Source organism: Cyanistes caeruleus, chromosome 15, assembly GCF_971803275.1.
Source record: "Cyanistes caeruleus chromosome 15, bCyaCae1.hap1.1, whole genome shotgun sequence".
Taxonomy (NCBI): domain Eukaryota; kingdom Metazoa; phylum Chordata; class Aves; order Passeriformes; family Paridae; genus Cyanistes; species Cyanistes caeruleus.
This window is the reverse complement of record NC_141715.1, coordinates 14,613,791-14,630,155: the sequence shown is the minus strand read 5'-3', so window position 1 is coordinate 14,630,155 and position 16,365 is coordinate 14,613,791. Positions and strand designations below refer to the sequence as shown.

The 16,365-nt window shown below is 37.2% G+C and overlaps 1 protein-coding gene across 1 annotated transcript in view; it reads right to left on the bottom strand.

The window, feature by feature from the left end:
* DOCK2 (dedicator of cytokinesis 2) overlaps positions 1-16,365 on the bottom strand; it is a 154,659-nt gene that overhangs the window by 121,001 nt on the left and 17,293 nt on the right. Inside the window, exons 9-22 of the mRNA XM_023936251.2 lie at positions 16,208-16,289; positions 15,581-15,716; positions 14,960-15,035; positions 13,925-14,001; positions 13,462-13,587; positions 12,511-12,635; positions 9,924-10,022; positions 8,510-8,582; positions 8,331-8,434; positions 6,035-6,218; positions 5,834-5,931; positions 4,800-4,889; positions 4,455-4,555; positions 1,908-2,042 (exon numbers count right to left, since the gene is read on the bottom strand). Of these exons, the coding sequence (XP_023792019.2) occupies positions 1,908-2,042; positions 4,455-4,555; positions 4,800-4,889; positions 5,834-5,931; positions 6,035-6,218; positions 8,331-8,434; positions 8,510-8,582; positions 9,924-10,022; positions 12,511-12,635; positions 13,462-13,587; positions 13,925-14,001; positions 14,960-15,035; positions 15,581-15,716; positions 16,208-16,289 (1,506 nt within the window). The remainder of the gene's footprint in view (positions 1-1,907; positions 2,043-4,454; positions 4,556-4,799; positions 4,890-5,833; positions 5,932-6,034; positions 6,219-8,330; positions 8,435-8,509; positions 8,583-9,923; positions 10,023-12,510; positions 12,636-13,461; positions 13,588-13,924; positions 14,002-14,959; positions 15,036-15,580; positions 15,717-16,207; positions 16,290-16,365) is intronic.

The window sequence follows — 16,365 nt, the reverse complement described above, 5'->3', positions numbered from 1 at the left end:
CCCACTACAACTGAGCTACTCAAGGATACATTTCACAAATTATGACAATTTCTGTCTTCTGCTGCTGCTGCCACTTTTTCCAAGAGCTATTTTTACTGGCCCCATTAACCATTCTGCTTTTTGAAAAAAGTCTCTATTTGACACTTAAAAGTTTAAAAGTGCATTTAAATTGAGCTCTCTCCATTATTTCTCCATTCCCTGTCCTAAAGTTTGAATCCCTCAGATTATCTCTCCTGTATTGTTCCTACTGGCTCTTAGTACTAAACACTAACTACATAAACAGTAAAAACACTGATGACATGTGAAATTAGTTATGTGAAACAGCTGTCAAGAGTTAAAGAAAAACAAGCTAAGAAAAAAGCCAAGATGACAAGAGAATCCTGAAATGTGAGTAGAATACTTTGAGCTAAGTGCTGCCTCTTCTGCTCCATCAGGAGAGAAAAATCTCTTTTTAAAGTAAGGTATTGCAGTGTCATTTGCTTTTCAATTTGAAATGTAAGACTGCTTACAATAATAGTATTTGTCCCATGAATTTAGAGTTTCAGACCTGTAGTTAAGTAAGAGTAGGTATATGTAGCTTATTACCTATTCAGGTGATTATGATTACTGCAATGCAACACATTGCAATTACCCACTTTATGACAGATTGTCCAATGAACATTTTTAGCTGCAAGATAACACAAGGGATTAAAATGAGGACCAAAGTTTTCCCTGAAAAAAACCCTTCTGATTTCTGACCTTCATCCAGACAAGAAATTTTCCATAATACTCAACACAATGCCTCCTTCTCCAAAACTCTAATATACTTTTCTGCCATTACACCTATGATAAAAATATAAGATAAAGTTGTAGTCTGCTCTCCCAAGCACCATCTCCTTCCTTATATAGCTTTACACCTTGTTTACCTGTATCCATCTATAAATAGTAAGTTTCTAGAGACAATAATATTTCTAAGGTACTTCAACAAAAACATCATCATCCAGCAAGTAAACAAATTTAAAAAACCCATGAATTTATATGGATTTCTTTTTTTAATTCCATTTTAGTGGAATTTCAGAGGAAAAGTATGTTAGAGCTCCTGTTAGAGCATGAGACAGATGGAACAGAACACCTTCCTCTTCAGCCACAAACACAACACCCAACCACTCCCTACAGGTCTGAGACTGCCACTGCCTGACCTCTGCCCCTACAGTCCTTCAGCCACAAAGGGAAATCAGAACTAGCTGTAGGGGGAAACCAGCTCAGGATAAATAAATGGAGAGAGGTGAAGCAGAAAAGAATTGAGGGAATGTTCTGTGGTGTATGGAGAGAGTACAGTTACCAGTGTGCAATTTTTCTCCTTCCACTTTTCATTTCCTTTGTTCTCCCCTCCTCCTTTTCCCCTAGACTTGAATACCACTTGTAAATACTACACCTCTGTTTACCTGAGCTACACACATCCAGCCCATTGACACTTCCTATAAATTCCTTAAGAGGAGGTCCAAAACTCTAAATTTAGTGTGAGCACGGTTCCTGAAATGACACTGCTCTGTGCACGGTGTGAAGGGCTGAACACGATGTTCTCAAGGACAAGTCTCCAGCCTCCAGCCATCTGTTGAGACGTTTGGCCATCCACTGGTCTTAGGCCAAGCCACCTGACACAAAGAATAATCACCCTTTGAAACCTGCTGCTATTACCAAATCCATCTCTGGAACTTACTCTGAGATTCAGAAGGCGAATTTTTGGATATTCCCTCTACAAAAAATATCTCAGCAGTGTCTGTATTTTAGAGCAGCTGTCAGTTTTTATGTTTTATTTGTAAAAATAAAAATCAGCTCTGTTCTAGAACTAACTTTTTCTCTTTCTTAGGTCTCCTTCTATGTCTGATATTAGACAGCTAATTAAATTGCAATGTCTGAGTACTTACTGGGAAAATAATGTCCTTGATCTAACAATGAACTTGAAAACATATTCCAGTGCTTTCAGAGTTCTGAGGATAGGTTCACATTGCTCCCCTCGGCTGGAAGTATCCAAGTATATCTTCAGAACACTCATTAATTTCCTGAAGTTTAAAAATATTTTAAAAAAATAATTGTCATTATTATTTTTTAATAACCTTCTTTAGTGTCTTTGGCAGCTCTAAATATATGTTCATGCTTAGTCAAGCACATCCAAGAAAACAGACTGCATGTATTTCTGGATTTATGTTGCACAAACTCTGTCAGTATAAACAAATGAGGAATAAATTCTTAGCTGCACAAGCAAGAGAGAAATCTGAAATCTCAAAAGAGCAGCATGACTTTACACAATCCTGGAAGCACCTTTACAGAAGTTTGTAACAAAGAAACACAAAATATTCCTTCTGCTTACCTCCACTGAGCAGTGATTAAACACCACTGCATGCTCTAATTAACAGCACGTAAATATAATATTCCAGTACACAACAATATCTGCTTAAATAATTTACTTTATTTAAACACTTCTTTATTCTGTATCTAAAAGCAACTTTTTGTTAAAGACACAGCCAGCTACAAATGAGCAGAAGTTCATCTAAAACTAAGTTACTTAATTTGTAGATATAGAATAATCTCAAGTGATTAAAGCAATACCAATGATGCAATATTGATCTTAATGCAGCCAAGACAAGGATGGTTGGGGGTTTTTTTCCCTACATCTCTACAAAAATGGAGACCTTGCCCTAAACGAACAGCCAACAAACAAATTTCTGTGTAACTAATACACATCCCCAGCCTAACTCACATTTCAGGACCAAAACAATGTGCTTTCAGCCTCTCAGTCTCCAGGGCATTAGATCCATTGTGTGTTTCTATTTTCTCCTTTTAGCTGCTCAGAGTTGGAACAATATTTATCCAACTTGTAGGTAGGTGTAGCACATGTTAACCCCTCTCAGAGCTCTCTAAAAGCCAGCAGAAAGGATGACTCAACAGGAACTGAATAAATAGGTGAAAGTTTGGCCAACCAACCATGTCATAACATGGTTATAATATGTCTGGGATACAGTATTTCCTTCCTAGTTAGGAGTTAGGCCACACACACTTGCGTACTTTATAAATGAGACTGGAACCAGAGTAAATCTTTCATGATGTGCCTTGAATGCCAAGAAAACACATGATGTGGGGAGCAATCATAAACATTATTATTTTGCCTCTATCACATTGATTAAATCATCAGATACTCCCAGACAGGTAAGTCTTAGAAATATTTTATGCAAATAAGGCTGTCCTGAGAGGTTCTGTACCCTTCCTTCTTTAATAAAGCATTAAACTACATGTGCTTGTTACTTATGGAGTGAGAGAGGATCGAAGAAGAGCACACAGCTTATGATAGAGCTTTCTGAGCTCAGCTCACTTCAACTTTACTGAGGTGTGAGAAAGGGCTGATTTTGCATTGCTGCCTTTCAACCCTAGGAAATTCATGGTCTAGTGCATGATTTTTGTGACATTTTGTGTTCAGTTAGAACTGATGCAAATTCAGCACAGACAGCAGAAGATACCCCCAAACCTTCAGCTGAGGTCTTCCATGCACTATTCATATTCCAAATTAAAGTTCTGCTTCATTCTGCCACTCCATTAAGCTGCCAGAATGAGACATCAGGTAGATTAAAAACCCACACCTATCCTCTTAGATTAAAACCCTACATCTATCCTTTTAGAGCACATCCCAGGGATCAGCACCAGCTGAAGATGTTAACTTCCTTCACAATTCAGTCATTTTATCCTACATCATCTGCAAAAGCCTATTCTAAACAAAGTAGGAATCTAAGATTAAATCTGGTGTATAACACATCTGCACAGTTTTTACTCTTTTCTATGAGTCCATGTCTTCCCATCTGGGTGTAATGTGAAAGCTCCAAATGTTGAAAACAAATAAATAAATAAAAAATCCACTACAAGTCCACCCATTGGCATGACCATGTAACAAATGCTACAACTCCATTTCATAGCAGGACATGTAACAAATACCAAAATTCACTGCACTGAACCCCTCCTGATGCAACATCAGACTAAAATGCATATGAAAACTTGACAGTTCCCAAATAATTATTTTGCCTTTGAGTTTGCTTGATGTGAAAAAAAAGGTGGAAGTCTATGTAAATGGGTTAAGGAGAGCCTCAAGTCATCACTTGAGGCATTTCAACTTAAGGCCAGGGATACAAATGGACAGCAAAGCATCTTTTGACAAATTTGGCAGGATACAGGTGAAGTGCTCAGACAAAGCAAAATCCAGATGACAGAAAACAAATGCCGAAGCACCATTTAACCCCAAATCATTTGCTATGGGTTCATTAATTCCACTTATTAATCAAATGTGTCTCAGAAGCAGAGAAGCAAACAGCAGCATCAAAACAACAGTCACCATAAATTACATCAGAAAAGTCACAAGCATGATTTACTTTTTTTTATGAGATGGTGGGGGTTTAGGAAAAAAGAGAAAGAAGAGAAAACAAACTTACTTGTATGCCAAGGTTGCACTGAAGTGCTGTTGGATATATGCTTCCAAAACAGTGTTAAAGTGCTGAAACTTACGGTCTGCAATGAGCCCTATGATATAGATCTAAACAGACACGCACACAATTAGCCAGAGTCACATTGAAAACTTAAATATTATCTTCCTAGAAGTATTTCTGGTAATTTACTATTTAAGTTTTAAAAGAAATTTGATTTTCAGTTAATGAGTAATATTCCTCCGTTCTATAAAGACTTTAAGACTAATTCTCTGAACTGAAAAACTTGATAGTTTGTTCAAAATTCTAAGGTTCTCTACTTTGACAGATAAACTCATTGGTGCTGATTCTTACCAGTGCATCAAAGACAAGGATGTCATACTCATTACTGTGGGAATGCTCCATCATGATGTTAAACAGGGCATCCAATGTATCCTGGAGAAACTGCAGGACATGAAAAGACAAACTGATAACCAATTCAACTTGAAAATCTCACAAGAAAATTTTCTGATAGTAAACTTCCACAAGCTAGAATTTTACTACCTTTACTGAAGCATCCCTTAAATTAAGAAAACATTTCCAAGGGTTTAGGCTCTAGTTGGTTTAATTTTAAGAACCTACATCCTCAGACACATGAGCAATCAATAATTAGCTTAGCTCAAAGCTTATGGAAAAGATAAAAAAATTGTATAAATGACAAAACTTGCTAAAACTACATTCCTTAGTGACACAGATTAGTGGTTGCTATCTTCACATATACATGTTGATTAAAAAGAATTTTCCTGCTGCTGTGGTCTGATTCAAATTCTGATCTAAATCAAAGTACCTCAGTGACTTGGGACACAAATCTTTGGTTTAAGAGATCCACTCCTCTTTCCTCTTTCTCCAGAGACAGCTTATGTTTATGTTTAAAGACACAAAGGTAATAGTATCTGCCATTTTCCAAAATACTAATAGTTGTTATTCATATACTCCTTAAGTTAAGAAAGTGCTTTGTTGGGTACATAACACTTCTTGAATTAAATATCAACATGTAAATTAATATTAAAAACTGCAAAGAAAGCAGTAGGAATTGTTTGGAATATTTCAGATAGACAAAGGGGAATAGATGAATAGAGAGTGTGGAAAATATTTTATCATTACTATCTTCATCTCCTAGTAATAATCTTAGAAATCCCCCAGCCTAACAATAGCCAATAGCAGAGATATCTGAAATTAAGAAGTAGAAGGAAAGCTGGCCAGCCCTGTGAAGAATACTGTCCAGTTGCTGGTTTTCTTGCTCCCTCTAATGAAGAGTTTTGCTCATGTCCTTTGCAAAGTAACAAAGGCATTGTGTATGAAGAGCCCTGAAAAATAACTATTATTTGAATAACAATTTAAAGATTTACCTTCACTACTTCCTCTCCATCCACAATCTTCAGCTTTTCCAGGTTTTCCTGAAGCAGCTCTGGCTTCATGCGCCACTTCAAGAGACCCAGCAAGCCCACTGATAGAAAATAAATGGGCAGACATTAAAATGTAAAATATGGCTTATCCATTTGTGCAAAACTTTTCTTTCTAAAACTCCCACCTCCTTAGAAGGTACATACCATTCTGAGTTAACTTTGTAGAACAAACAAGAGTTGAGATGTAAAATGCATCTCTAGAGCTGACTGAAAGCCCCCCAACGATACTTGAGCTCCTGACTAAGGTTGCTCCTTTGTTTTCCATGTGCAGACGTGTAGAAGGCAATGCCAAATAAGCACCAGCATCCTCCATTTTTTTACTGTCCCCCTGAAAAACAACACATTGTTCATTACGTATTTCACACCATCAGATTTAAAATTAGACTTATTTTGTACTTTCTAGAGAAGTAAAAAAAAATTGAGGAGCAGGAAGGGATTTGAGGGGTGACACCCCCAGCAGAATAAAAGCAAGAGCAAATCTCTCTTTAAAATGTCAGTGGGTGTGGAACACTGAAGAATAGTGAAGACTGTACACAGGATATAGACATGATTATAATGTCTGCACACAACTTATAAGCAGAAAACAGGGCTGAGTAAGGAAAGAACAGAAGCTCTGTTTTGATATCCTCATTATAACTTTATACCTGGACCTTGAATATAAAAGATCAGGGCATGGTAAGATTACATTTTAAATCAGACAGCATGCTGCAGTAACTAAATGAAATAGAATATGTGCTTTTCACCTGAATGAACAGTACAAAACCAGAGAGCCAACAGAGATTTTTCCCATCTCCCTTTCATCAACTTCCGTGCCGCAATCCCACAGATTTTCTGGGCCCTAGGATTCTCCAGACAGGCAAGGAGTTTTAGACAAAGACAATAAAAATCATGCTCCTCACTGTTTAGAGAAAACAGTGTTTCTTTAACAAAACTACTCCAGAAAATTTCCCTGATGAATTTGAGATGTCACTTAAAGCTACAGCACTGTGACAAGATATGACTCAATTGCAGACCTTTAGTCTACAAATGAACAAGGAGCTGCAAAAACCATGATCTAGAAAGACATTTCAAAGTTTTGCAGTTTTATCTGGTTCAGTCACTGTGGAGGTGCAGTTTCTACTTTGTATCAAAGAGGTAAGGTTAAAAATTGACTGTAGGAGTGCTAGATAGACAAGAAGTAAAACCTTTATGCAGCAAAACACACAGCGGTACCAACATCTATAGTTGTATCAGGCTTGCCAAATAATTACTTCCCAGATTTCTGCAAGCAAAAGAAACTCTTGACTTTCTCTTTTTGGGACAAGACAGACAATGGGAAAAAGATGAAGTTTTGATCCAAAAGTCTCTCAAAAAGATCCAATGCCTAAAGACAGTTTAAACTTAGCAGTTTTCAAGTTAATTTTTTTAAGAGGCCAGGTGTATGACTGCTTTAAACACAGCTTACAATTACTGTTTTTAATACTAGAATAGGCAAGCATATGTCAGAAAATCTGTCTGTTACTCACAACCATAAACTAGGTCAACTCCATTTAGCATTTCTCATCCATGCTATCACTTCAAAAAAAATTACTAAGCTGATGCAGAAATGAATTAGGTGGAATTTCATAACCAACATTAACCACACAGTCCACAATTTTCCTTCTAGTCTCAATATTTTGAATGATAGTTTCAATGAAGTGAAGGTAAATAACTCTATGTTGCCATTAATCCCTTTTGGCTTGCCTAAGAAACTTGATTTAGTTGCATGCTTGGTATTAATGATACAGCAAACTTGTTTACTGAGAGTAATCAGTGGAGCCAAAGAGTGCTGAGAAATAACCTAAGTTTTCTTTGTACTGGAAGTGATTTCTGGTTCTTAGTTCCTGCTGGACACCATTCTCCAAGAAGGCAAACAAAATTTGAAACATCTGTTCCCTGCTTCCTTCACAAAGTCAAAGATGCTGTTTCCAGCTGGTGGCAACTAAAGCCATTCTTCACACCCAAAACCCAAATTGCTGAAACTTTCACTTTGGTACCTGAGGAACTACACAGTAGTTTAAAATAAGCATTTTCCTAAGACTGCATTCCCAGATTATTCATGAGGTAAAGATTTAAGTCAGTCAAACATCTCCCATATCCAGCAAGAGGAATGATACCCACCCAAGTACACAGCTGCAGCACAACTTGCTCTATACTACAGACGGCCAAAAACACAAATATCAGTAAAAAGAGCAGTCATGTCTCACTGCTTAGATAACATCTTTATGTCATTAAAATGCAGAGCAATATTAACTGACAATGGAACAGGTTGCACCTTTTCAATTTGTTCAGCAGTATCATCTTTGATAGAATAACAAAATCAATCTAGCACTAAGTAAATACACAATGCGGTCAAAGGCAACAGTGTGAAAAAAGACATTTTGTGAGAGAAAGAAAGAAAGAAAGAAATCTGAGCCCATACCTTTAGGACTAACAAATCGTGGATGCCATCATGGAGAGTTGTTCCATCCTCCTTCATTAGTCTTATGTAGGCCATTGCAAAATTCTTTTCTCCCTTATCTTTAGCTACAAAGCAAAATATTTTGGGTTGACTACCCATCGATGAATTAAAATTCAGTAAAGTAAAAATTCCCTACTTACACTCTTGAGTGGACCTGTGCCTGAACATGAAGCGCAGATGAATCCTCTGCATGTCCTCAATGGGGACTGCTACCTTTTGTAAAATCAGAAAATAATGAGAGTTATGGGGGGGTGGTTTCACTTGTAATGAGCACCTATTTTAGAATAAATAAGCCCCACTTCTTCTGTTTCCATAGTGCTTTTCACAGGCCATTTCAAGTAGCAAAGTGGTAGCTGAAAAGCAATGATCTGGTAGACTTTGCTCAAAGTCTGGCACCAGCAAAGAAATGAAGCACTGAACCCAGTGAGTTAATGCACACAGGTGATAGAAAATAATCACAGTGCAGTCCTCTTGCTCACCCTTTTAACCACAGAGAATTAAACACCTCTGCATTAAGCAACTCCCACATTTCAGATACAGAAATTGACAACCAATTTGTTAAACAGATGAAAAGGATAGGAAAATTCCAGCAAAATAAATTGATGGTATTTTAGTGATTAAATTTAGTGTAAAGCCTTGAGGAGAATCACAGGAACTTGCAAGTGCTTTATTCTTAAAGCACCATACTTTAGGTCAAACATGCAACAAAGAAGGCAAACTGTGTAAAGGAAAACACAATTTTTCATATTATCAATTTTATAGTTCTAAAAATTTAAGGACTTGCACACTTTTATGAGCATTCAAAAAATCCCTTCACAAATTTACTGAACAATGCCTTAATATCAATTATGTTTTTCAACAGGACCTACTGTTAGCGATCCTGTACACAAGATTGAATTATGGCTCAATGTTTTCAAAACAACAAATAAGCTTCTGTTTCAAATCACACTTTCATTCCCTCTCTGTCCTTCACCATCACAGGTATCACCCCTTAAGGTAATAATAGCAAGCTTGTTATACATGGCTATTTAGTCCTAGAAAAAATCATGCAAGCCTATTACTGCTTTGTAAGAATTGTTTCTGGCAACTTCTGGGCATTTTCCAATCATAAACATTAAAGCTTGATTAGGTAATTACTAGGGTGTCTCTAAAGAGAAGTAGCAGCTTTTTCTTTTTGAAATCAGAAGAGGGGGTTGGTATTTTCATTTGGCTTTTGGTTTGGCTTTGTTTGTTTTTTAACTGAAGCTCCTCATCTCCATTGTTTCGCCAAAATAGAACAAATGCAGTATTTCATTTTTGATGAGCCCTCTTAGGACATAAGGTTACCTAAGATGATCTCATTTGTTTTGCTGAACTAAACCTACACATAATTTTCTAGGCCAAATTTCAAGCCTCAGTGATCATGTATCTCTAATAACTGATGTATGACTAAGACTTCATGCTTCGGCTGTAGTCAGGGACAAGATGTATTTTGGAGGAAGCTGATGCTGTATAACCTTTCTGTGTGAGGCATTAAGAAGTGAAAAAAAAAAGTGGGAAGTATCCACGCCATACCTTCAATGTCTCCATCCATCGTGGCTGCTTGACCTGATAGTAAACAACTGATCTGTACTCGCTGACAGGTTTGTCCCCTGCTCCCAGGCACACAGCATTCTTACAAAAGGAGGGAAAAAGAGTACTCAGTGCCTCATGAATCTGGGTAATTTTTGGAGCAATTTTGGGTAAATTAATTTGAGCAAACACAAAAGGTCACCAGAGAGCCTCCCCTCAGAGTCCCGAGCTGGGAGTTCCTCCCTGGCCCTGGGACATGGCTTCCCCTCACGGGCTCCGCTTCCCGCCCTTGCTGCTGGTTTGAATTTGGACGTGGCATCGTTCAAAATTAAATAATCATGACAGCACCAAGAGGGGGGAAGCACTAACGTGAAGATGCTGCATTTTCCAAGCCTCTGAACACAGAGGAAATTAACATTCACCATAATCTATGGGTACAGCCAGTGTAATTGCATTTTACAGGGGTTACACACAGTGGGCTCTAAGATGTCTGAAGAACAGAAAATCGATTTGATTTCTCCATGTGTTGAATTTAAATAATCAGCATGTCATCTCGATTAGTAGAGGAAATACAAAAGGAAAAAAAGAAATCTATCTTCATTATTTTATTTCTCCATTCATTTTTAAATACTTTCTTCCGGCAGACTCTCAGGAGCTCTAGGCCGCACACCAGGGGTGACTTCCAAACTGGATGTGATAGAGGCACCAATAATAAATTAAAAACTCTCATTCTTTAAAGACTATCTGAACTAGGACAGAGCCAAGTGAAAGATTTTATCAGCTTCAAAACTTGTGGTTTTCCTTAGTGATTCTGTGAAGACTTGGCCTGCATCCATCTGGTCTGGCTGACTGCAGCTGAGCTGTACCTGCAGGGTAAAAGCTGGACAGGGAGGCACCAGGACACTGACACCTGCCACACATGAAACTGAAGTCCCTGAAGGAAGCAAACATTTCATTCTCTGTTGAAGGTACAGATCCAACTAATCCAATCCAGGTTATACTAACTGCTGCAAAGGGGCAATAATCATGCTGAAAGTCCAGTGGATCTTAAAAGTCTGCTTCAAACACCAGGATGCCCTGTGACCAGAAAAATGTGATGCTGATACCTGAGGATGATTTGTATGGTCTGGTCAGAGGGATTAAACTGCAGAAAGAAATGTCTCATCTGCCTGAGCAGAGACTTTTCAAGGTTTATGCACCTGCTTATTTGTCACTTCCGTGACATTCACTTGGAAGAGAAGTTCTATTCCTTGTAACTGTAAATCAAGGGCTGCTTCTGCAGTTGGAACTTGTTTGATACCAAAACAGAACCAACCAGTTTCCTGTGTACTGAACACATACCTGCTATGAGAAACATTAATATAAATTCATGGGTTTGAAAGTCTATTGGTTTGGGGTATCTTTATAGGCTAAAAGGAAAAATCTGTCACTTTTGTTATTACTTGCATTCAACAGCATTTCAATTAAGTCCTTAAAACTGTTGCTTAAATATATCTAAGGCATATTACCTACAGAAAGCAGGTGTGATATTTCCTCTCAAAAACAAGACAAATTCACCTTCTCCTAAGATTTGCAAAAATTACGTATCTGCAGGAGTGAGCATGCATAATATTGGAATGCAAGATTTAATGCATGCTACTTGGTTTATTCCTCTAAGGAATGCTTTTGTTTCTATGTGATTAGACAAAATATATATATATATATATATATATATATATATATATATATATAGAATAGAGTTAGCTTCTGTGCATGCAAGGCATGGTCAGGTGCTGTCATAGGTACAGGCAGTGTTTTGTAATCAGGGCTACAGTTTGTTGTGTGGACCTCAAATCTTATGTGGGATTAAAATATTATTTACTCAAGCTTTCATCTTACATTTTAGGTCAAGCAGTTAGTTGCAGTTCATAAACAAGTCATGAACCACAGTGTTTTACTCCATCTTTATCTCACGAATGTCTTTATGATTTCAGCCTCACAATTCCAACACTATAAAGCTCAGAAAATGACAGGTCAAAAATCCCCCTGAATACCAAACTGGTGATAAACCATAAGGAAAAGACAAAGGATCTACAAAATGTGAATAGACAAGCAAAAAGATACTGTAAATATTTATGTTGCATATGTAATTGCTGTCACTAATTTCTTTCTTTGCCATGTACTTAGACCAAGTGACAGTGACACAGACTTCCTGGCACAAATCAAGCATTTGTTATGTAGCAGAAATGGTATTTCTAACATTTCAGTGTGCAAATTGCATTCCTCTGGGAATTTCCTCTAGCAAAACCCTAGAGTAAGAATGCAGTAATTGTCAGAATCAGCATTTGTTCCCTGGCACAGCTAAAATAGGTCATTCAATGTTATTCCAATATTCCTTATACATTTTTATGCAAGATTCTACAGGGCTTTAATAAGCAGATCACTTTAAAAATCATAAAACTTATTTGTCACAGGATGTCATAGGATGACACAAGTAAGGGAATTGACTTTTTGAATAGTGGTGTTTTATAAAATGTGTAAATTGAACCTTACATCAAAAATGCAGCTCATGTTTCTATGTCCCTCATGGAGGAAAAAAAGGAAAACTTACTGGCAACACTTTTCCTTCTTCATCACAGACACACATTATCACTTCCACATTTCTCTGAGTTGTTTTATTGTATTTATCAAAATCTCCATACAGCAATGTAATATATATGTCATTTCTTATATCTCCTAAAAGAGAAATTGAAAGGTTAAAAAGCAATTAAAATGCTCTAAGAGCATAGGATCGGCTGAACTGCACACTGTTTGCTTTGAAGCAGATAAAAATTTATTATTTTTCATCTGAACTTAAATTTTCAGGTCTTTATCTTTGCTAAGGCAAAACTGTGATGTGAGGAGAAGCAAATGGGAGCTCGGAGTGACTGGAAGCAATTCTCGTCCTGCCCCGACACCTGCTGGTGAGGTAGCAGATGATCCCATTCGGAATTTTCCCCAAATACTCAGCTCTCTTTCTGGAGGGAGCTTCACATTTTAATTCTCTCCTCCAAACGAATTCACATGACTTTTAAAAGGATCGAAATTTTCCTTGATTTGGGGTGAGGGACGTTTTCATTATTTGTTTTTTAAAAAAGGAGCCTGCCAGACAGCAAGTGATCTCGATTGGAAATATCTTGTCATACAAACAAATGAAATCAAGGTATTTCAAATTCATTTGTTTATTATTAACAAAGAGCAACAATATCTTAAAATAAAAATGAGGTTAATTTAAAATTCAAGTGACATCCACCATCATCTTCTTGCAGGATAAGAAAGTTATGTACAAGGAGATATTTTTATTTGTCTGGATTTTATTTTTCCTGTTTAAGAATTAGAAACTACTTTCCAAGGATTTCACTATTTCATATAAGCCTCTAATATGGGAACAAAATTTACCATAAGTGAATGCTAAAGATCCTCTGAGTTAGCCATTACAGAAATAAATAAGGCAGCAGCTGATGCTTATTAACTTAGGAATGAGAAAAAATCCCTTCCTATCACAGAACAAAGCACCTCCTACCTGGCATGATTATTTCAGGGAATCCCAGCTTTCTAGCAACAACCGTGGTTCTGTCTACAAGGTGTGGGTAATCCTTTCTAGTCTGAATCACGTCTCCAACCAGCATTTTCACAGTTACCCACAGACCTATTAAGTGGGGAAAAAAAAAAGGAAACAAAAAGGAAAAAAAATTACATTTATAGTAGGAAAAAAAAAAAAAATCTGTGTTGAGATGATTGCCTCTTCTACCCACCAAAATAGGGATAAGAATTTGCTTTCCCCACTTCCTGTAGATGAAAGTAAAAGCTTGTAATGCAAAACTGTCACTACTACTTTAAATTGCTCCCAAGATTCTGTAACAAACTCATGGTTCCTCACTCCAGCTTCAAAGCTGACCCACCTCCATTGTGTTACTACAGCTGCAACATAAAATGAAGTCTCACAAAAATACCGTGTAACTTAAAACAAGAAAAATGTACTTTACCTTGTCCACCACTGTCTCCTTTGGATGCAGTGATTTTGCTTAGGAGACTGTGTAAAAAGTCATTCTCTGCCACTACCCTGCAAGAGAAACAGCCATGTCTGCTCAGGATCTAAGTGCTAAATATATCAGACACCATTTAGAACATAAGTGAGTAACAGCCTCAGTCTTTGCAGTATTGCCTGATTGAGATATATCTGGTATTTTTATTATCTCTCACTCAAGCTGCAGCCCACTCACATTCCACTGTGTGTACACTGAAGTGAAAAGACTCAGCCAAGCACCAAGGGTGGTGTTTTGTGGCAGTGACAATGTGAATGCACTCACCAATGTGTCACTCCAGCTCAGTCCATGCTCCCTGACAAACAGCCAGAGAAATTCACTTGGAGTTTGTATCAGTTACTTTTGAATTTAGAAACAAATTCTCACATAGCAAGCAAGTTGGGTCAAATTGGAAGCAAGTGAAAAAATAAACCAGTGTGTCATAGCTGGCTCTTTCAGAATTAAATTCAGCCTCCATAGTACATAGCTGCAGTGCTATGTAGGACACAGAGAGTTATTTCCGGTATTTCCACTGGTATCTCTTCATTTGATCTGTGAGCATCACATTTTTAGGCAGCTGCCCTGGCATTTCTTCTGAAGATAGTATATGATAATTCTATTACTTTTTAAAGGAAACACAGTTTTTACTCAGATTTTTTTTTTCATATTCTAAACAGAACTAATCTCATAAAATAGTTGTTATCCTTGCTTGTAAATCTAACTTGTAACTATTTGACTTGGGTTTGTGAAATCAGACATGGTACCAGCTGTCTAAAGGAGCACATTCATGGAATTATTCATTAATTTAATGTGCTGTGGTACCTCTGCAAGTCTTAAATGCCGTTTAGTCATACCCCAAAAATTAGCATTATTACAACATAAAATTGTTAAAGAAAAACTTCCTTATTCTTTAACAGTTTCACAGATTGTTACAGCCACAGAGGTAGACAAATATTTTCTTTCACAAATTAAAAAAGATATCTATGATGCTCTTACGGATGAAAGGGAATGAAATGCTGCTTTTCTTCGTCACTTTCAGATTTTCCTTTTATAATATCTGTAATATCCATGACTAGAAGAACAGAAGAAAAATCATCAGAACATATAAGAGCATTTCAGAATAGTTTCTCTTATCAGTGAGTGCTCTTGTGCCTCAAGGTAAATGTGGATTTTCACCAGCAGGGGTGGGTTTGTGGGGTAGAACATTTTGTGCAAAGTCCACACTACAAACACATTGCTGTGGAGAGAGAAGGAGAATTCAGTCTAGTTTTAGTACAAACTTGTGAATACAAGTATCAAGCTTTGGTGCTGCTTTTTGGGACATAAACACTGACTTTATCTCATCTGCAAGGGAACCTGTTATTAAATTGGTTCTGTGCTTTCTTTTGCACAGTTTGGCACTGTATGAATAATTAGGAAATGAAATTCAAAGGTGCATTTCTGACTTGAACTAAAATGTCAATGCAGGTGCAGTCTTTACTGACTCCAAAGAGTACAGAAAACAGTTGATAGAGCTCATGGGTATTCTGACATGTTTTGGTAGAGATTTTACTAGTTCAGGGCTGGCAAAAATCACTGATATTCTGATTCAGCCTTAGCACAGGGGACAGCAGGTACCTGCCACGCCAAAGGGCCGCCGCAGCCCTTGTGTGTATTTCCGTGAGTTACTGTCTCTCAGGTCCATCCTTCCCACTCGCACTATTTGGCAAACTAAATATATTTTGTCTCTGCTAAGGTCTTTATTTCCAAGATCCTATGATACAAACAAAAAAGAACCATAGTGTTACTTGGGCAAAAAGCAAGTTGTGAAATTGAATCAGGAGCTCCAGTAATAAACTGAATCTTAGCAATCAATGGGGGGGAAAAAGTAAACAAAAGGCCCCCAAACCAAACAAACCCCCAAAAACTCAACAAACAAAAAAACCTGAGCACATCAAAAGAATGAAAAAACAGTTTAAAGTTTGAAAAAAATATGAGGTTAGATAAATAGAAAATAGCAATCATGAGATATAGAAGATAAAACCAAATAAATCAAGTTATCAAGAAATTCATGAGGCAGCAAAGTGATCTGAAGAAGCACTGTCACTGCCTTAAAGAATTTAGTGACTGGGCACCTTGCTCTGTTTCTAAGATGACCTCTGCTTCCTTCTTCATCTTGGTCACTCTTTAGGAGATCTGACAGTGACCACAGAGAAGAGAATTTCATTTGCAAATACAAATGGAAGTAGCCTGGAAAACACTTACTGTGAACACCACTTTGAGATTGTTGAGCATATCAATTTCCTTTGGAAAGCCTCGACTCCCCCATCTCACCAAGTAATTCTCACTGTTTGGAAGATAAATATCTTATTCAAGTGATTAAAAAATTCTCCCTTTACACAGTAAAAAAGTTGCATAACAGG